The sequence below is a fragment of the Lytechinus pictus genome, chromosome 3 (genome assembly GCF_037042905.1).
Source record: "Lytechinus pictus isolate F3 Inbred chromosome 3, Lp3.0, whole genome shotgun sequence".
NCBI lineage: Eukaryota > Metazoa > Echinodermata > Echinoidea > Temnopleuroida > Toxopneustidae > Lytechinus > Lytechinus pictus.
The window spans coordinates 62,927,134-62,950,136 of NC_087247.1; the positions used below are offsets into that span (position 1 = coordinate 62,927,134).

General features: G+C 34.7%; 1 protein-coding gene across 1 annotated transcript; it reads left to right on the top strand.

The window, feature by feature from the left end:
* The first annotated feature begins 6,213 nt into the window (after positions 1 to 6,213).
* Positions 6,214 to 19,417, top strand: LOC129255426 (coatomer subunit zeta-1-like). The gene is made up of 4 exons (XM_054893778.2): positions 6,214 to 6,252; positions 6,789 to 6,857; positions 7,306 to 7,387; positions 13,696 to 19,417. Exons 1-4 carry the CDS (start codon positions 6,214 to 6,216, stop codon positions 13,851 to 13,853), a joined length of 348 nt encoding a protein of 115 aa, XP_054749753.1. The 3' UTR covers positions 13,854 to 19,417.
* The last annotated feature ends 3,586 nt before the right edge of the window (positions 19,418 to 23,003 follow it).

The following is a 23,003-nucleotide window of genomic DNA, read 5'->3' on the forward strand; positions in this document are numbered from 1 at the left end:
GAGATGGGAAAATCATAATTTGGAAAATAGAAACCCCACTAAAATCTTTTGAACGAGCAAGAAACAAGGAGATCCTAATTTGATGAGAAGTTCCTGTGATCAAATATAGAGAGGAAGGAAACAGGGGATGGGGTCTGTCTAGACAAACATAAGATGGAACTAAAGTAAAGACCTGGATTTACCATGCAGGTGCAATGAATTACAATAGAGACTATACTACATAAAGCAGTGATCAAGTCATCTGTAAATTAATTTTGTTCTCTGACCCCCCCCCCCCCGCCCCGTATGATTCGGTAGTGATGATATTAAATTAGAGTCCAGTTTATTTCATTTTGTTTGTTATCTCATCTCTTCACAATACAAATTAAATGAGAGATAACATGTAAATGTTACAAAGAGAAAGGAAAAAAAGATTTCTTTTTCAACAAATAGTAATAATGCTGTCAAAACTGAAGAACTGTTGTGATGTGGATGGGAGTTCTATTTTGTAGGTCAATGGCAAGTAAAGTCATAGAATGAAAGTATTGACAATGTTTTACAGAGCACCTTGCTGTATTGTTTTTTGGCCTACGTGAGCATATGGAAACCTCAACCCATAAGGGACAAGATAATACAATGCCATCAATTAAGCCCTATGTGTCACCATCCTTAAAAAAATTAATTCAACATATTCATGCGCAAGCAAAAACATTGCTTTGTATGTTGCAAGTTCTTTATGTGGTTCTCCATCAGCTCTAGTTTGCTTGATCTCAAGATTTTAGTCTGATTAGCTATTCTCAAGATTCAAGAGATCCCATCTCCATTAGCCCAAGTGGAGAAATTCTCACTTTAGCATGGACTGATGTACACCATTATGTTGAACTGTGAACATGAAGTATTGGATTTTGAGCATCCCAAGTACATGTACATGTACTGTCAGTTGTGAATAAGTTTGTTAAGTCACAAAATAGCAGGCTATTTCACAAAAATCCCAAGTTGCCTCTGGTCTTGACATGAAACCAATAAACTTGTACCGTATACTGATTGCATAGAGTTTATACCAATGATCTTGAGTTTGTTTTGATCAGGGTAATTTGCTGGATTAGAAAGAGTAGGATAAATTGGAAAGTGGAAACCTCAGGCTGGTGGAAAAAGGCCTCTAAACGTTTTGACAAAAGATGGTTGAAACTGAAACTAACATAGCTACCCATACAAGATGGAATCTGATCATTTTCAAAGCCTTTTTAATGGAAAGTTGGCAGATTGAACATGATTTCAAAGTCACATTATTAAATGTTGTGAATATTGGTGATGGTTTTAATGAAATTCTCCATTTTGACTTGTGATTCCATATATCCCTTGTGTTAATGCATACTTGGTTATTAGAGCTTAAGAGAAGGGGGGGGGGGGTAGGAGGAAGCAAATGATTCCTATCTCCTATGATTCATTTTTCCGAAGGGACCATAGTCCCCTATCCACAATTTTCTCTGTTGCACCATGGGAAATTGAGAATTGATTGCTTGTTGTATGCCATTAATGAAGATACACTCACACTTGAAATAAACCTCCTGTAGAAAAGAACTGAAACTTACCTTTTGAAAATTAACAGTGTTTAATTAACACAAATACTCTATTTACATTCCTGTGATATACATGTAGATTAGTTATGTAGAATTTAGAATTACATGTAGAATTAGTTAATGTACATGTACGTAGTTTCAACACAGAAAAAACGAAAGGTCATGATCATGATGTATGCTTTATTCATATATTTGTATGTTTCACAATGTTGGTTTTGCACCAAAGGGATTAGATACTGTACAGTAGAGTGTAGTATGGATAGTGATAGGACTATATATAAAACTAGAATAAAGATAGAGCAACACAACTGATGCAATGAAAGTTTAAGGTGTGACTGCTGCCATGTAGCAAACAAGAAGAGATCATCAGGGAGAAAAGAGGGATAAGAAGTGATGTTATCGATAGGAAGGTATTGGTATGGCACAAAAGCTTGACAAAACATGCCATGTGCAATTTATTGTTGACAGTTGAGTGTTACTCACACTACTCACCTTTTCATGAGATGTGACATGCTTCCCCTCATAGTATATAAAAGTTAATAAGGGGCATTATTCAAAATACTTTCATCTCAATGTCAAGTTTCTGAAGAATAAAATCTTACCTCGATTCAGATAAAGGTGATGAATGGAATTACATTGCTGTTTTAAATAAATTTAGTTATTAATATAAGCTTGTAAATAGTGATGTCTTTCTCTGGAGTGATTGATGTAGTGTAGGGGAAGGCGGGGTAAGTTGTGACTCTTTTTGCAATTTGCATGTTAGAATTGATATATGACAAAATATTGAAGTATTAAGTACCTTGCCTTTAAGTTTGATTCTTGGGAAATATCTTTCACCTATATATAACTTTCTACCCCCATACTGAAAGTCATTATGACCTTTGAAAAAAACAATGTCAAATGGCTCAACTTGCCCCATCTGTGGGGTAAGTTGTGCCACCTTCTGGGGTAAGTTGAGCCACAAAAACTATGTACAAAATGTATGCGGGAAGAACCGGCATGTCAATTTTTTATTTGAAGTCTTTTCACTTGCTAATTCTCTATAAATACTAACTTCCTCTAAAAGTAAAAGAACTGTCATGTGAATTTGCTCCGTTCTGCCTGCATATCAATGGCTTTTTAAGGTTTTTTTTTTATATTATACATGTACATTACAATAAGAATTACCATGGCTCAACTTGCCCCATGTTGGCTGGCACAAATTACCCCAGTCCAAACTTAATGCGATATTTTCACATCCACACATTTCTTATGCATCCATCATGTAAAAGACTAGGACAAGAATGAGCATCCATACCTGGACAAACAATGTTGTTCTTATTTCTTTATTATATTTTAAGACGTGTGTGGGTAAAAAGCACTGATCTATTTCACACCCTTTTTTACTTTTTTGGCTGAAATTTGTATTTTTCCCTTAAAAAAAAAAACTTTTTGTTTCAAAGTTGAAAACAATGTGGTGGGGTCAAGGGTTATGTAATGGGTCATCAATGCATGACACCACCACAATGTCTGACTCATTCATTCTTAGCCAGGGGGTGGTGGCTCAACTTGCCCCTATGCTCAACTTACCCCACCTTCCCCTATGCATAATATGGGAGTGACAGTGAACTGGTTTGTTTTGAGGTATCTTCAATGTCAAAGGTCTCTGAGGTAACTTGTAGAAAATATAAAAGTGAAGTGTAGGTGATAAATATAATTTCTAATCTGGCAATGGCAGAGACATCCTATTCACAGTTTAGAATTTTTTTAGTTTTCTATTGTCCATTTTTTGTATCTCCGCCAAACAAAGTTTGAATGGGGTATATTAATATAGGAATCAGTGTACGGTTGGGCGGGCGGTTGGTTGGTTGGTCAGTTTGTTGCAAATCTTTAACTACTTTCTTGGTTTTTAACCAATTCATATAAAACTTGCACACATATTGGTTTTGGGGTAAAGATGTGCCAGGCACATTTTTTGTATGTGTCAGAAATTTTGTTGCCATGGTACTGGTATATTATGGCAAAAATAAGGTAACAATCTTGTAGTTCGAACTACTTCCTCAGTTTTTAATCAATTCTCATTAAATTTGGCACACACATTGGTCTTGAGGTAAAGATATGCAAGACATAATGTGTGTATCAGAAATTATGTTGCCATGGTAACGACATATGGTGAAAATTGGGTGAAAATCTTACGGTTTGAATTGCTTCATCAATTTTTAATCAATTCTCATAAAAGTTTGTTCACGCATTGGTTTCGAGGTAAAGATGTCTAAGACACATATTTTGTGTGTCGGAAATCAAGTTGCCATGGTAAAAATACATTGTGTGCGGGCATGTCAGGATCTGATTACCGGGGTAATAATAATTGCCATGTAAAGCGCTAAAAAACAATATGTAATAAGTGCTATATAAATGTAACAATTATTTTTATTTATCATTATTAAAAACATATGCCCCAAATTAGGTAAAAGTCTTGTGGTTTGTACTACTTCATTAGTTCTCAAACAATTTGAATGAAATTTGGCTCACACATTGGTCTAGAGGTAAAGATGTGTAGGGTATATTTTTCCATGTGTTTGATATCATGTTGCCATGGTAACAACGTATATGTCAAAAAATTAAGCGAAAATCTTGCAGTGTGAACTACTTCATCTGTTTAATACTAGGCAAGACATATTTTATCCATGTGTTGGAAACTGTTGCCATGGTAACAGCATATGGGTTTGGGGGTATTAATCACCTTCATTGATAGTTCTAGTTTGTTCTTTAACTTTGACTGCCCTTCACATGTATATCCTTTGTATTAAATTTCCTTGCTAATGCTATACATTATGTGTTCTACCATATTTGTTGTTCAATTTTTTTTTTCTTCAATATTTATTTATTTCCATTTGACATACTATCCAATAAATGAAGATGAAAATTCAAGTTGTACTTTGATTTTACATATATAAAGAAAAGTAATCTTTAAAATTTGGGTCACTGCAAAAGATAAAAAAGGAATTAAATTGAAACTGTTTACATGATTCACTGATAAATAAACATATTTTTTAAAATTAATTTTGTAATGACTTACTGAAAGAGACTTTAAAACAATATGTACCGGTACATAAAGCAATATGGTTGTAGGAAATTCAGGAACACCTGTAAATATGATAGATTTTATTAAGGATAAAGTTTGTGCCTCATGTTGACCGGATACAATACTACAACCAACCCTGCCTAAGTTTGCAAAATAGGGAAATAGTGAGATTAACTTTCTCCAGGGAATGAAAGAAAAAAAACTACCCCATTTTCTCCCTTTCTCTAGTTCTTGCATTGGTACTTTCAAAACCATTTTGAATAATTTGAAAAGGAAATCAAACTAGAGTAACTTTCTCACTATCTGTGCTATCGGGTGGTAACACAAGATGTGATATGAGTTTGAAGTCACACTCCATAATTGATTCTAGGCCGTCATACAAAAACTTGCCCCACATGTTTGGCATCAGAGACTTTTCATATGCTTGATTTTAGATCACAATGATGTCATTGATTATAGAGAAATAGCATGCCACAAGTTAAATAAGAATTTGTTTTTTCACTGAGTTTTGAAAACATTTTTTTAAAGGGAAAAGTGGAAATGAAAGAAAATAAGAATACAAGGAAGACGTAATGAAACATGTAATATTGATTGCATTAAATGCAAGTTTCTTAGATATCTTTGCATTGCAAATATGATTAGAAACATTTTAAAATCACTGGAGTGGAAAAGAATATTTGATTTGATTATTAACTATTATAACATTTGTCAAATGATAGATTGGGAAGCTGCTTGTTTGTGATGTCACAAAATTGAAACTTTAAACTCACAACTCTGTTATTCTTTGATGAAATTTACGATACTTTCATTTTCTGTTTAAAGATTTCAGATGTACCTTACCTTTAATCTGTTCCAACATGTATGTTCACATTTAACTGCAAGTACTACATGTAGGATGATGAATCTATGGACCCAAACATTTGTGGTTCATTAATAATTCTGTATGAGTAGATAGAAAATGGAATCTATCCATACATTCTTTTCAGCAAAATAAATAAAAATACTTGTTATTCAAGTATCTACAGTGTAGCTCTTTTGCTGCTGCAACAAACGTTACATTGCGGAAAGACTTTGCTTGATTCAAGATTATTGAAATCATACAAATCACTTATTTTTGTTCATGCTTTCACAGTATCCTGTAAATGTGTTGCATATTTAAAAGGAAATTTACCACCCTTTATTAACTTTCATGCAGTAAAGATATGAAATAGAAACAAGCTTCCCCTTTGACTTCTGAATGTATTTTTTTTCATTTAATTTGTCTTTTGCTATAAAAGTGAGAGTAGAGTAGACCCTTCAAAAAGCTCCTTTAAAAATAATGTTAGAGCAGCATAGAATTAACCAATGGGTATTTTGAATTTCTTGTATTTCAAAACAAACATTACTACATACATCTTTTTGATGAGGGTAATAGTTGAGAGAAATGTTTGTCTCTTTATCATATGTTGGCAAGGTAAGATTTATACAAAAATGGATTTAAGTCTGTCCTGCTATAATATGAATAAAAAGTTAAAATGCAAAGTCACTGATCAACTTGTCCATTCGCTTGACTCCCATGGGCATCCCCTCCTGAAAAATGGAACAGGCCATATGTCTGATAGAGGGCCAGGAGGAAACTCTTGTTTCAAGGTGACACCTTATCTGATATAGGGAGGATGCTGATTTAGTGTTCAGAAGGGACCCTGCCAGAGTCCAGGACCATTCTGTGTTTTTGAGATACTAGTACAATGTAAAGCGGTCAAAGTTGACATTACTTTCAAGTATGATGTCTCGAACAATGGATTTGGGCACTCGAAACAACTTTTCATCAATACAATCCATTTTCGTTTTGTCGCTTATAACTTTTGATTCATTCTATTTCTTATATGCATACAAAATTAAATTTTCTTAAAAAGAGTTTTATACCAAGTGCAGTCAAACTAAATACCTGTTCCTCATCAGATATCATTATAAAATGTTAGCTTTAATACTGAGATGAAATAAATCAGAGAAAAAGTTGAATCTGTTGAATTTATACCTCTTTTGCACCATTTTGACAAAAAATTAATTAATGACCGTACCTGTTTGTAAAAGTTTTTATGATTTTTTTTCCACTGCACATTTTAAAGAAATCCTGAGTATTTATTAATTATTTCATTCTGTTTTCTGTCTTTTTTTCTATGTAGATTGCCAGTTTGTACACAGTGAAGGCAGTGGCTATTCTAGACAATGATGGAGAGAGGTTACTCTCAAAGGTGATGTCTTACAAATAATCAACATATATTGGTATTTAGTTGAATAAGGTTTTAGGTATTCTAATAAAGCTCAAATTCTGTCAAGTTTTTGGTAGGATTTAAACACATACAAATGAGTGTTGTCAGTTACAGTGTATATTCATGTATGACTACATATGTACAAGCTGTTCGTTAATTTAGTATGTTGGATGTACATTTTACTTTTTGATACCTTCTTCCTTCAGTGCTGTTTCATGTATCAACTATCATTGGAATTATAGTACAAGATATGTAGATTCAAATTCATGAAGAAATTTATTAGTATTAAATATTAAAGTTAGCAAATGTGCTCCTGGATACAAAATTGTTCAGTCATTCTAATATGAAATACACTACGTTAACATATCAACCTTCAAACAATTTCCACATAATCATATCATAAATGTTTTGTATTGTATTGTCTCTGTAGTACTATGATGACACATTTTCCACCACCAAGGAACAGAAAGCATTCGAGAAGAACCTCTTCAACAAGACACATAGAGCAAATGGTAAGGACTAGGAAGTGCACCTTGTTTCTCCCGCTTTCTATCTTTGAAAATTATAAGTATGATCTGCTTGAGTAAGTACATATAAAGAAGAGGGCTTATGAGATCTATAGGAAACTTGTGAATTTTCTTGCTTTTGTTTCAACATGTGTAAAATGATGAAGAATGATTGTCCTATTTAGTTGCTTGAAAGCAGTTTACTAATGTTGCTGTTTACAAAACGTGTGGTTTTAGAAGATATGTGAAATACTCCAGCAGAGATTGGATGTAGTAAATGACTGACAGGAGGAGCCTTTTCTGCTTTGTGGCATACATTCTATGGTGGCACTTAAACATCTTGCTGCTCTCCTGTGCTCTATATCTTTCATTCACTTCTTTGAGGGGCCCCTCATCTCAGCATAATGGCAGCCCCTATTCCCGGGGATGGTGCAGTCCAGAGGACACCCAGTGGTGTGTAAAATGGCAAAGTTCATTTTAGTTTCCAGGGGGATTCCATGCATGCAATGTTTTTGATTTCCCCATCTTCCTTCCTGTGATTGGATGGTGAATTTCTGACTAGACCATAAGGGATGGGAGTTGTTGACTCAATATTGAAGAAGGACCGCATCTCTTTTTTCTCTCTATTTTTCCTCCTTCCTTCATATATGCACAGAATGATTGTTTGGTTTTGGCTACTCTATATTTAAAGAGAAAACTTGTTTTGAAAATATTCATTTCAATTAGATGTTGATGATTTCTCAGGTTGATCTTAGGTCGTATTTGTGATGACCAAATTAAGCATTGCTTTTTTCCTTCTCCTCCTCCTCACATGGGGCAGGCTGCATACATTTTATACTGTTGTTGATTAAGATGTTAAAGTGTCAGCCTCACAACTGGGAGGTTGGGAATTCAAGCCCCGGCTGTGTCAGACAAAAAAGATGTTAAAACGTGGGAGTTGCTGCTATCCTGTTTGATGTTCAACGATTTAACGGATAAATAAACGTCGATCTGGTACTGTTCAGTGGCTGCTGGGCCCATGATCAATTAGGCATAAGGAACTTTCAAACAATAAAATTGGGATTATTATTATTATTATGGATAATTTTTTTCTCCTCCTCTTCCATGAAGTTGCTAATATGAAAGTATTCAATTGTGAGGGGGAAATAAGTCATATGAATATATAAACTTCAATTCAATTCAATTTGATTTATTTTTCTCAGTATAAAAAAAAACAATATATAAATGGAACAGACATGACATAAATCAAACAGAGACATGAATAGTATTATACTGAGAGGGTAGCAGCTAAAATGAAATTAACCTTATGTACAGCCGCCCCAAATAAAATTACATACATGTAGTATTTAACAATATTTAATCAACTAACCCATACAAACAAACAAGCAAAATAATGATTAAATAAAAAATGAATAAGTAGTGGTGATGATTTGGTATTTATAATTTCTCCTAAAAATGTTAAGTGAGCAACTATCCTTAATTTCCTTTAAGAAAGCATTCCGAATTAATGGTCCCTTATAAAAGATTGAATTTTAAGATAATTTGGTTCTTACTTTTAGGTATATGAAAATGAATATTGCCCCTCGTTGTATATTTATGTTCATTACAATTTAAAATATTGGTTTAGTGTGAGCATAAAACGATGAATGGTTTACAATTTTTATTGCACATTTTTTAAGTTTAAAAATTCTATCCAGATGTAATAATAATAATAATAATAATGATATTGGTAATAATAATAATAATAATAACGGCATATTTACCCAGAGTAGCCACTTCAGTTCCGAAAACTGTTCTCCCAGTGGGCCCTGCTATTATTATTACCCGGCTAAGCTAGGCTGCCAATTCAGGTGCACATAGCCTTTTGAGGAATTATTTCTTGTCGGTACCCATTTTACCTCATCTGGGTTGAGTTCAGCACAGTGTGGATAAATTTCTTGCTGAAGGCTAGGATTCAAACCCAAGAACCTCTGTTTGAAAGGCGAGAGTCAGAACCACTAAACAAGATGCGCCCACTGTTAATAAGAAGCACTTTCACAGGCAAGAGTATCAAACTTAAAAAAGGTGTATAATAAATATTTCATAAAATGGTAATAATATAAAGTGACTATGAAATGATATCCATTTCATGATATCCATATATGGTTCTAGGGAATTACCTCCTGGCCTTCAGGCCTTCTGGTTTTGGAAAACATTTTCATTTATTTAAGCGTAGCGCTAGATTGTATTATAGAAGTTTATATATATTTTAGGGGCTTCAGATATTAATCCCTTAGTTTCTGAAATGAGATGTGACCTGGATAAAGATAATGAGATTATTTCAAGTTTGAGGATGTTTAAAATATTTCTTAGTGTCTGCTAAAAACCTTGTTTATAGAATGTAGTATTCATGGAAGTAATTTTGTTTAAAATTTTTTTTTCTGCAGAGTAAGATACCTGTAGCTCCTGTACAGCTTTTCTGAAAGAATTGTCATGTCATTTGAAATTTTGAGGAAATATTTGTGATATTATCTTTTTAGTCTTATCACATTCTTTGCATTTTTCAAATAAGGAGATAGAAATCTTGTGAAAGTATTTTGATGTTAATCTGATCAAATTCGAGGAGAAAATGAGTAGAATGTGTGTTTTAGTAAAATTTGCTTTTCAATCATCAGGATTTGGTTAAGAGATATATCATTAAGTGGTTGCGTTCTTGTAGTTCCTGAGAGCTCAATTTTGCGTAACGCGCTCTAGGCCAGCAGGGCATGAGTGTCTCTGGGTTGCAAACGAGCCTTGAATGCCTGTGGCCCGCAGGCGCTATTCCTCCTCTAGTGACTCAGGCTGGCAGGGTAGAACTTAGATTTATGATTGTATCTTCATTTTATCTCTCTCTCTCTTCATACCTGATTTTTTTAATATATATAGATTTTCATGTGTAGAAGGTTTTCGTACCTTATGTATATTCTTTCCTTATTATATGAATTATCAAATCAAATATGTATAAAAATTATCAGGTATTTAATAGTGATTGGTGGAAATACTAAAATTTATAAGTTGTCAGGTTTTTTTGTCTCGCCTGCATAGCAGAGCGAGACTATAGGCGCCGCTTTTCCGACGGCGATGGCGGCGGCGGTGGCGGTGGCGGCGGCGGCGTCAACATCAAATCTTAACCTAAGGTTAAGTTTTTGAAATAACATCATAACTTAAAAAGTATATGGACCTAGTTCATGACTTAAACATAAGGTTAATCAAGTATTACTCAATATCCTGCCTGAGTTTCAGGTCACATGACCAAGGTCAAAGGTCATTTAGGGTCAATGAACTTAGACCATGTTAGGAGAATTATTTTCAAAATCTTAAACAAAGGTTAAGTTTTTGAAATGACATCATAACTTAGAAAGTATGTGGACCTAGTTCATGAAACTTGGGCATAAGGTTAATCAAGTATTAGTGAACATCCTGCTTGAGTTTCACGTCACGGGACCAAGGTCAAAGGTCATTTAGGGTCAATGAACTTTGGTCAAGTTGGGGGTATTTGTTGAATTACTATCATAACTTTGAAAATTTATGGATCTAGTTCATGAAACTTGGACATAAGGTTAATCAAGTATTAGTGAACATCCTGCCTGAGTTTCAGGTCATATGACCAAGGTCGAAGGTCATTTAGGGTCAATGAACTTTGGCCAAGTTGGGGGTATTTGTTGAATTACCATCATAACTTTGAAAATTTACAGATCTAGTTCATGAAACTTGGACATTAGGTTAATCAAGTACCACTGAATATCCTGTGAGAGTTTCAGGTCACATGACCATGCTCAATGGTCATTTAAGGTCAATGAACTTTGGCCGTGTTGGGGGTATTTGTTAAATTACCATCCTAACTCTGAAAGTTTATGGATCTAGTTCATAAAACTTGGACATAAGAGTAATCAAGTATCACTGAGCATCCTGTACGAGTTTCAGGTCACATGACCATGGTCAAAGGTCATTAAAGGTAAATGAACTTTGGCCGTGTTAGGGGTATTTGTTGAATTACCATCCTAACTCTGAAAGTTTATGGATCTAGTTCATAAAACTTGGGATATAAGAGTAATCAAGTATCACTGAGCATCCTGTACGAGTTTCAGGTCACATGACCATGGTCAAAGGTCATTAAAGGTCAATGAACTTTGGCCGTGTTAGGGGTATTTGTTGAATTACCATCCTATCTCTGAAAGTTTATGGATCTAGTTCATAAAACTTGGGATATAAGAGTAATCAAGTATCACTGAACATCCCCTGTGAGTTTCAGGTCACAAAACCAAGGTCAAAGGTCAGTTAAGGTCAATAAACTTAGGCCATGTTGGGGTAATTGTTGAATTTCCATCATAACTTTGAAAGTTTATGGATAGAGTGAATGAAATGTGGACATGGGTGTAGTTGACAAGTCTTAAGTCACCGTTCAAATGTCATTTATGGTCAATGAACGTGGTATTATGTCATTATATGAATGGTGTTTTTGTGAATGATTATTTTATAGTAGTTTTCAAAGTTAGCACTGCTGCTATATTAAATCGCGTAATGCAGGCGAGACTGCCAGAGGCGTTCCACTTGTTATTATCTGTAAAAGAATTTCGCCCTGGAGCTGATCTGATATGTAGCATTTATTTAAAGTTTTCATAGTACTTTATTTCATACATTCTGTCTGGACGTGGCTACATGTATGTTGCATGATTACCATCATTGCTCCAAAACATGCAAACTTTGTAATTGGATTGTTTTCCATTGGGATTAGATTTGAATCCAACTGTTAAATCTCTTGGTTACAATGCTCATATTTGCCCATGACATTTTCATGCATCAGCCATTTGCCTGTTTGATACATCCTCTTCTGTATAAAGGGATAACATTTTTTGTGGTTTTTGCTCTGATCCTCCAAGCAAAACAAGATTCTCATGTGTGTGTCAGATCACTTGTTCTCCAAACAAATATCACTGTGGGCGTCTGTCAGCAGCAATAAATATCCTTTGGGCAGAACAGGATGGGAGTTTGTGATAAGAACAAACCATGTAAAAGGTCTCTCAGTCTCTTGATAGCCTAAGAAAACCCAAGACATTGTTTGAAGATGATTAGTGTCCTCCTGAGTTTAGAAGCAACCTTCTCATGACCATCTACTTGATGAGAATCTAGGGAGCATATTTCATTAAAAAAGAAAGAACAGCACAAGAGAATCTTTTTTGGGTTCAAGGTATATTGAATGTTGTTGTCATGGCTGTGTCTGAACCCATTATAAATGAAGAGCTTTATTCACTTAATTTCAGCCATCCTCCAATGATTTTTCTAGTCTTTGTATAATAGTGTTCTGTGCCTGTTGCACACCATAAAAATGGAGCCATTTTTTCTTATTAGTGAGCTAAAAGGGTTATTTCTTCCAGCAATTTAGCTCATTTAAGGCTCAGGAGCAAATTTTAGTGGTTTACCAATATTGGCATGATATTGAAACCTGTGCTTCAAGCGTCATTGTAGCTTAAAAAAAAAGAAATTAAAAATATGGTTGATTGTTATTATGACAAAGTGAAATGTAGGGATTCTGGGAATTCATTAGTCCCGCTGGAGACTTCTGAAGATATGCCAAAAATCCCAAATGCCTGTCCTGGCCATGGGTAGTGACGTTTGTGATTGTTTTGTCACCTGGGCCCCGTCTTACAAAGAGTTACTACTATTCTTTGGCCATTTCTCACATGTTTTAATTTACCCTTATTTTAGAGACCAAGCCAAAGCTAAAAGTGATATTTAGAAATAGAAAACCAACAAAAGCATAATAGTGCAAACTCTTGTTGAAAATAACATTGAGTACTCTCTGGTAAACATTTTATGCAGAGGGCTCTGATGTAGATGAGTCCTGGGGGGTTTTTCACAAAGATTTAAGTATGACTTAGAGTCGCACTTAAATGTCTAGTTGCGCGTGGTATAAAAGGCATCGCTGCATTGGTCAGATCATGCAAAGAGGACGCGCACTACTGTGTATTGATCAATAAGATTGCACGTTGCATATCATGTCTGCGTCGTCATACTTATTTCTTTGTGAAACACCCCCCTGGTCTAAGGGATAAATATCTCTGCTGTTAATCATACGTTTAGGTTCTTATCAGATACTTTGCCAATTGTTAGCACACCAATCTATCTTTACCACGTAAGAAATATGATTACAAATTCTTTCAAAGCAATTGAGAGGGAAAAAAAAAGTAGACTGGAATGACAGAGAATTTTGCATACAAATACATATGTGTAGTGTAATACCAATGTTAACAGTGAAGAAGTAATTTGCCTTATGATATTCTTTTTTTCCCTTCCAGCTGAAATCATCATGCTTGAGGGAATGACAATAGTCTACAGGAGTAATGTTGATCTGCTCTTCTATGTGGTTGGAAGTGCCTCAGAAAATGAACTGATTCTTGTCAGCGTATTGAATTGCCTCTATGATTCTGTCAGTCAAATCCTTAGGTATGTATGAGGGGGACAAGCCATGTAAGAAGGCCAAGACATTAAATGGTACAGAGCCTGTGATTGGACAGAGATATCTGCAATCATGTTTTTTTTTATCGAACATAGCCAATGAGCAGTGGAAGTTGTAGGATGCTTTAGAATGGACTCTGATTGGTTATTGGCCTGAAATTTAAAAATGACCTTATGGTTTTGTATTTATTCTGCCCTTGGGGACATTCAGTTGACCTTCATGGAATATTGATATAAATTCCAAAATTTCTTCAGTTTAGACAGGCATACAAATTATTGTTTATATTGTTTTTGTAGTACTTTGCAGGATGGCATCACATAGAACCGGTTTGCATCAAACTCTTCTTACCAGAGAGATAAAGGTTTGCTTAATGGAGATGTTCTTTACTGTGACAGTTTTTGTCTTATCTGCATAGCAGAGCGAGACTATAGGTGCTGCTTTTCCGGCGACGACGGTGATGGTGGCGGCGTCGGCTTTGTCAACATTGAAATCATAACCAAGGTTAAGTTTTTGAAATGTCATCATAACTTGGAAAGGATATGGACGTAGTTCATGAAACTTGGACATAAGGGTAATCAAGTATTACTGAACATCCTGCCTGAGTTTCAGGTCACATGACGAAGGTCAATTAGGGTCAATGAACTCAGACCATGTTGGGGGACTCATTATCGAAATCTTAACCAAGGTTAAGTTTTTGAAATGTCATCATAACTTAAAAAGTATATGAACCTAGTTCATGAAACTTATACATAAGGGTAATAGTGTATTACTGAAGATCCTGCCTGAGTTTCAGGTCACATGATTAAGGTCAAAGGTCACGGTCAACGAACTTTGGCCATGTTGGGGTAATTTGAGGAAACTTGGACATAAGAGCAACCATGTATCCCTGAATATCATGTGCGAGTTTCAGGTCACATGATTAAGGTCAGAGTTCACTTAGAGTCAACAAACTTTGGTAATGTTTGGTGTATTTGTGGAATTGTCATCATACATGTAACCTTAAAAGAGCGGCAATGTATCCCGGTATACCCTGTGCGCGTTTCAGGAACATGGCCAAGGTCAAAGGTCATTTAAAGGTCAATGAACTCTGGCAGTGTTGGGAGTATATGTGTTGAATTGGCATCATAATTTCATGGATAACTTTCATAAAGTTTATGGATCTAGCTCATGAAACATCAACATAAGGTAATCAAGTATGAAGGATTGTTTTGCACATGTCTTAGGTCACATGATCATGGTCAAAGGTAATTTTGGGTCAATGGACATAATATTTTATTATCAGAGTAGTGTTTTCTCCTGTGAATAATTATTCATTAGCTGTTTTCATAGGCAGCACTGCTGCTACATCGAATTGCATAATGCAGGCGAGACTGCCATAGGTGTTCCACTTGTTTTCTATTAATGGACATAAATTAAAATTATCCAATCATCTGGTATCCTAGGAACAAGACAAATAAGAAATATCAAGTTAAAAAATGGATTAGATTGGATACTAAAGGGCTTGATTGTATACTCAATTGTCATGAGGTAGTAGTTATGACTTTCATCTTGCAACCAGAGAGTCGTGTGTTTGAATCCCACCACGGCCTAGCATCCTTTGGCGAGGCATCAATCCACACGTTGCCACTCTCTACCCTGGTGTTAAATGGGTACCTGGTAGGATGCAAAAGCCTATGTTGTATGCCAAGCAATTGAGTCTTGGAACTATTGTAAAAAATGATCCCCAGGGAGTGGAGAAAGTGCATACATTGTGTGTGGGCATGTCAGGATCCGATGACCATGGAAATAGTATATTTGTACCGCACATATAGATGTCGTTCTGATGTATTAAGCGCTATATTAAAGGGGATGATAATTATTCTTCTTATTCTTATTATCATCATCATCATCATTATTATTATTATTTCTACTACTACTACTACTACTACTACTACTACTACATTACTTAAATTATTTTGCCTTTGCTTTTTTATGTATGATAAAAACAAATACAAAACTTGCATTTATCTCTTCACTCATTCTCTGCCAAATTCATACCCGAAGGAAAAGAAATGACTCACTGTTTCAAATAACAAAAGAAAAAGAAGCTTAGAATTACTTGATGGTATCTTAGTCCCAGCTCTGCAGCATGCATTCCGTGATTCCTCATTCTTTTCCTGCACCATTTTCCCCACCATTGCCTGACTTGTTCCCAAGTGTTCATAGGACGTTCCCCCTCGTGGGACCTCACTTTCTTTTTATAGGCAGCAGACAGGTAATGAGTGAGAGGTTTGGTTTCACAGGTGAGTTACTACGCACATGGTTCCACTTCCAACCAACATGGCAGTGCTAATTGGGCATCCTTCTTCAACAAGATGAAGATCAACTTTTCAGCCATTTTATTTTCCTTCCTTATAAAAAGTAGATAACATATGAAGCCCAGGTGTAAGAAGGGGCATCCCCTCACCGTTTCTATTTCTTATCTTCAATCACAATAATTGTTTAGTTTATGATTCATGATAAATATAGCAACAACAGTAATGATTGTTCTGTATAATATAATGAGTTACTCATTCACTGAACAATTTTTTTTTTTAATTCAGAAAAAAAAATTATTCCCTCCCCCTCAACCCCCAAGCCTGCAACCCTTGTAATTCACTTTGTCTCTTAACCTAATCTCACTTATCTCAAATCGAGTTATCCATTGTTCCATTACAGAGGAAATATTGCGGTTCTCTGTTGTCCTGCTATCTCCCTCTTTTTATTGAATGCTTCCCAGGTACTGTAGCTTATTCGGTACTGTAGCTTATTCATCCCTGGGATTGACTCCTCACAAATTCAACTAGAAATAGTATTTAATATTTTAAGCTTGTCTTGCCAAATGCTTCAGTGAAGTTGTGAAGTGCCATCTATTTTTGAATGATTTCTAGCAATGGAGGCTTTATATAAGATTCTATTGGTTTGCTTCTTGAGAAAGATGTTTCTTCAGATTTTATCTCATCATTCATGAAATCTTGAGCCTTTGGTTTGATTGATGCAATCTTGTTTGCAGAGGTAATGGTTTGCAGATTTTCTAAGGCAATTTAATATTATGTTGACTTTGAAACTTCGAAAAGTATAAAGAGATAATGTAGTCAGGTAATCTTATTCATTTTCAGATCATTGGTTGCGACTCTTGTCTTTCAATCAAAGGGACGTGGGTTCAAATCCTAGCCATGGGGTGTTTTCCTTCTGCAAGAAATTTACCCACATTGGCTGCACTCATCCCAGGTGAGATGAATTAGCAGATTAATTCCTTGAATGCACCAAGCACCTTTAGCAGCTGGAGCTATGGCTGGGGTAATATACATGTATAGTGCGCCATTGAATAGGTAACTAGATAATCGGCACCTTATCAATGCTATAAATTACATGAATGAACACAAAATTTGGTGATATAACCACTTTTTAACTTGCAGACTATACTAGTTGAAATCCTATGAAATACAACTATTTAAATGAATTTTCAGTTAAGGAGAGCAATCCTTATTTGTTAATAGTACTAGCCAAGTCACCTAAATTTTTCTCTCAAGTAAATTCAAAATTAAAGTTGTTATCCTCTTAGTATACTTGGGATCTAACCAAATGTGGGGTGAAGTTGAACGAATGTTATAGCTTACACAGATGTGCACTAATCTATTTTGTATGACCTTGTGTTTGGCAGGTCCCTGAAAATGAGAGTTCATACTGTATAAACTAAGATGCTGCAAACCTCAGTTAAATTCATTTGAAACTGACCTTTATATCAAGTGGATAAGGATTATTTCCAACTGTTTAAAGACTTTTCTCCCCAAGAGATAGAACCTATGATTTTGTAAATAATGTTTTTCTTTATGTTTGCAACTAGATAATACATATGATTTGTGTTTTTGATGTAAATGTATCCAGTTCAAATTTCAAACAGTATTTCTTTATCAACATCACTAACCTTGGATGCATAAAATTGAGGATAGGAACCTACATGGACATGTAAAGTAATCTTAACAAAGAGCTTTGCTTACAGATTATGTTACTCTACTTTCCCATTTTGAAATAAAAGCCAAGATTTTGTGACATTATGAATGATAGCAACGGGAAAACATTGTGACCTGGAAACAGTATACTGTATGTACCCTCTACATGATATTTCCCATAAAGAATATTTCAAAACATGATGACCTGGGTCTAGTAACACAATGATTAAACTTGATCATAGGTTTGATTTTGCAATTGATTGTGTTGATGATTGTTCACATTCAGACACATGATTAATTGCTATGCATGGTGTTTAATAAGAGCACTTTATTCTCCCTGGATCTTCACCTTTTGAATTACATATAAGCTTCAGTTTGGTTTTTAGGTGTACATTGTCATTAATGCTGATTTTGTGTGTGTAAACACAGCTTCTTTCTAACCTCATTCTTTGCTTGCTGGTTTGCTGGCACAAACTTGACATTGACTTGTGGGATTCCCAGGTAGCTCATTTCCTGCTAGCATGGGCTTGCCAACTCTAGTGTTTACTAAAACCATCAACCACACATGATCACCATGCTGCTGAAGTATTTCAAACTGAAATGGAATGAATCAAGTAGTCATTTAGAATGATTAACATTAGCAGATATGTATTCCTCTGATTATACACTGAATGGTAAATGATGGTGGGTGTTTCATAAAGCTGTTCGTAAAGTTACGCACAACTTTACGCACGACTCGAACCTGTTCTTAGGCACTAAATTAGTTACATAGGGATATCATTTAGCACAACAAATGGTCTCCAGTCGTGCGTAAAGCCATTCGTAACTTACAAACATCTTTATGAAACACCTACCAGATCTAAATGGTTTATATTCACATGGTCTACAAGCAGTTGGTGTACTTCTGAGATAGTCTAATACCACCTGGGCTAAACCCATTTGGTCTAATTGCTGTTTTGGATACTCTGTACTTGGTCTAATACCCAGTTAGTCTAATTCTCATGACATTTAGTCACATGCCCAATCAGTCTAATTTCTATTTTGTCTACTTATATACACTTTTTATTGATATGAAAATTTGGTTTAAAATCAGTACATCTAACCATATAGACTATTAAAAAGTGGTATTACACCACTTAGATATGATGAAATGGATGTAGCATAATTAGAAATTGAATAAAATTGTAAAATGGGCTAAAATGCACTTAGATCAAATGTTTAGTAGATGAACTTAGGATAAGACCATGTAGTTTGACACCAAACAGAAACTATACAAAACGGGTGTGTACTAGTCAGCCACGTACCATTTGAATGATTATAGACCAGGAATTAAAAAATCTTTTGAGAAAGTGGCAATGAAAAAGAACTATTTTTCTTTAGATGTTCTATCTCAAATAAATACAGAAATCTCATAAATATTCCTTAATTTGAATAATTGAGTATGGAACTATAAATTGTTGCTGATTGTTAGTTGTGAAATGCAGCTGAATTCTAGAATATTCCTCTTTGAAGAAGAGCATATTTTCAACCATTCAATTTTTAAACTTACACTTTAACCTCTTAATTTTGTCAAATGAAATAAATGAATGTAATAAAAAAAAACTGAGGACAAGTTAAGAAATATTATTTGAATGATTAGTATATGTCATGCTTGGTGTATGGAGCATATCAGCAATCATTCTTCAGCACCCCTTGTTAGAGGAAATTGTTAATTATGTTTCCAAACCAATTGATTCTGAGAGCCAACTATAGCTCCTTCATGTTTCCAATCAAGACTTCTCTTTTGAAGTAGTGAGAAAAAGAGGCAAGACTAATTAAGGCATTTGTCACCAAGGCCTAGATACAGTGCTCAGAATGAGGAGGCATAGGTAATTTGGAGTTTCGGGTAACTTGGGTTGGGGGAAATGAGTCTATCGTCTTATTTTTAATTTCTTTGGTCCAGAAAGTGAGTCAGCAAGAACTGTCTCAATATATATTCACCCTTATTTGTCGTGGAACTCATAAGGTTTGCATACATTTCATGTACACGATTGGCGAACCAGAAGATAATCAATGATCATTTAATAGCTTCATTGAAACAAACTTCATGTAAAGTTACATTTATGACACTCAGCATGTGATCATACACATGTGCTCTATAATAATACAAATTACAAATGATAATAATCAAATGTGTATGTGTATACTGCCTTAAGGTGCTGCCCTATGAATATATATATATATATATATATATATATATATATATATATATATATATATATATATATATATATATATATAAACCAAAATCACTTTAATTTCCTTTCAAAACTAAATAGAAATTGAATATTTTCTTTATAGTCATTACCATGCCAAGAATCTATGCTTATTTGATCTAAATGAAGAATGAAATATACGTGTATATTACCGGTAGATGCTGTATGTTTACACATACTTTTATTTTTTATAATGTAATGAATGTTGATCCAAAGTTATTATTTTGTTTATATTCTTCCTAATGGATTCATTTCTTGTTTGTGAATAGGATTGTCAGAAAACTACAAGTTTAATAGGAGACACACAGCAGTAGCAATCCAAATAGATTGGATAAGTTCAATTTAGATCTTTCCCTTCTACTTTCTATTCTCTCACAGGAAGTACTGTGCAAATTTGCTTTTGTTCTCAGGAAGCAATCGTCAAGATGCCAGGTCCTATAGTATTCAGTCAATCTAGGAGGATTCTGATGAGGAGGAGTTCAGGATACATCAAATCTTTGTTTCGTTCCCCTCCTCTCCCACTATATTCCCTCCCTATAGATGTCTTCTGAATGGGTTGTGGGCGAGAGAAATGGTTAATTTGTCCAAGGAAATTTGGAGAAATTGCTCAGGAACCTCTTCCTCTTGTGTGAGATGGCAGAAGAGAGGGAGAGAGAGTTAGAAGAGAGGGGGTAGCATCTCTTAGGCTCCTGATTTGAAAACTGTTTGGGTTGCTTTAGTGATTTTGGTCTTTCAAACATCTTCATTACTTCAGGTGTCAATGTATGCCAAGGCTTGTATAGAAAAGTAATTAATTAAAAAGAATAGCAATCATTCTGCTTTAAGTTTAATATTTTAATATGATGGGGCGAAAAACAGAATATTGAAAGAGAGAATATAAAATAAATACATAGGAGTATGAAGAAAATAAGAAAATTTGTTTAAAAGATGTAAGATATTATAGAAGAGGAGAGAGTGGACAATATATGAATGGGAAAGTTGAAAGCAGTAGACATTGATGAGATGAAGATATTCGAGACACAGCCTAATTACTTTCAGTGAAATGTAATGGGTCATCTGAATTGTAATGAATAACCAAATTTTAAAGTGTCTGATGGTTTGGGTGGAGGTAATGAAGAGGGGGAAGTGGTCAGGATTATTGTGGCGCTCTACCTGCGAAACTAGGATAATGACCAGACTGGACAGGGGGCATTGGACGTGTCATCTAACCTTAAAATAAATCATTTTCTAGAACAAGGGATTATGCATCTATTGACTTGACTCTATTTAGAATGTTTTTATCCCTGAACTGTTGCTGGCAACAAGATATTCCTTTATTTTGTTGTTGAAAACTCAGTTTTAAAATTAAAACTTTTTAATGAAAGGCACCTGTAACCTGTGATAATAAAAGATAGAACTAGATTTGTGCAAAGTTGTCAAGTCAGTGAGAGGAGGCTCAACTTCAGAGTGGAATGAAGATATTTTTTAAATTGACATAGAACATGAGAGTGGGACTATTTGGGTAATTTTCATATCTTCTATGTTTATCAAAATCGTTAGATTAACATTGGCAGCCTAAAGACAGATTGACTTTTTTTTACATGTAAATTGTAATCAAAAGTTGTTACCAGTAATTTAAAAATTATGTAGAATGATTAGAGACATACAATGTATCAATATTATCATTACTTTTACAAATAATAATCATATAACACAATCCATTTATTCCAGTTTTATGATAGTTTGTGTAGAATTGAAATGAATCCATTTTTATCACAATTTTGAATATAAATGAATAACATCTTTAAGTTGAGCGACTTCACACTGAATAAAATTTTTTCTACTCATTGAATGATTTTTGCCATTTTCCCCAGCGATCAAAAATATCACCAGTTAGGGTCATTAGGTAGTATAATGAAGCAATTATTCATTAGGTCTTTACAGAGGTCACTCGTTTTATTGGTCCTTTGTGCATTAGCTGCAGATTAGTAATGTAGGTCAGATTAGTGATGTCGGTCAGGCATGTTGAGGCGTGGCTGTATTGGTCATGACAAATTGACCACTAATTCAAAGTTTTGATTGCAATAGACTCTGCTTTTAACCTTTATTCATGTCATGACCTTGTGATGGGTGTCATATTGAAGAAATGTGATTTGTTGCTATGCAACTTAAATCAAATGATTTCTAATATTAATATGTAACCTTTGTCAATTATCTTTTAATCCTGTAAAAATTGTTGTTCCCAATTCACTTCCTAGTAGAGCAGTGTGCGTCTTCCTCTCATTTCCCACTTTAGCGTCTCTCTCTCACTTTCTCTGCTAATATATGAACTCGTGCATAACCCACTTCCTCTCACTCAATTTTGCACTCATTTCACAGTTTGGATTCTCATTTCACCTGTTACATTTATTTTCTTTGTGTACCATCTCCTTTTAAATGAAAATTATGAATATTATTTACTTCGCTCATCATTCTCTCCCAGTTTTATCTGTTTAAATATATGTTTTTAGTCTTTTTTGGGGTCTCAATTTTGTTTCTCCCTTCTTTCTCTTTAAAACTCTGACTGTATGTCCACCTCTCTTTTTTTGTGAAACTCCTTTCTATCTCTGCTTCTCCATATACTTATTTTGTTTTCTATTGGATTGTTTGTCTCCTAAGGCAATGCTGCATGTTGTATGACACATCAGCAGGCTTAAGTCTTGTCTGATCCCAGTAGCCTGATTTTATCCACTAACATCACCATCCTTGATCCTTTCAGCTTTGTGAAACTTGCCTCTCTTTGTCTTACTGCAATTAATCAGTCAAGTTATTGCCCCTCGCATCACCTCATCATAATTGCTTATTGTCATCCAAATTGATACAGACACAATTGAGAATGACAAGTGTCAGTGTCCGAGGAAGCATTATGCTGACTGCCCTTTCTTGCTGCATGTGTCACACCT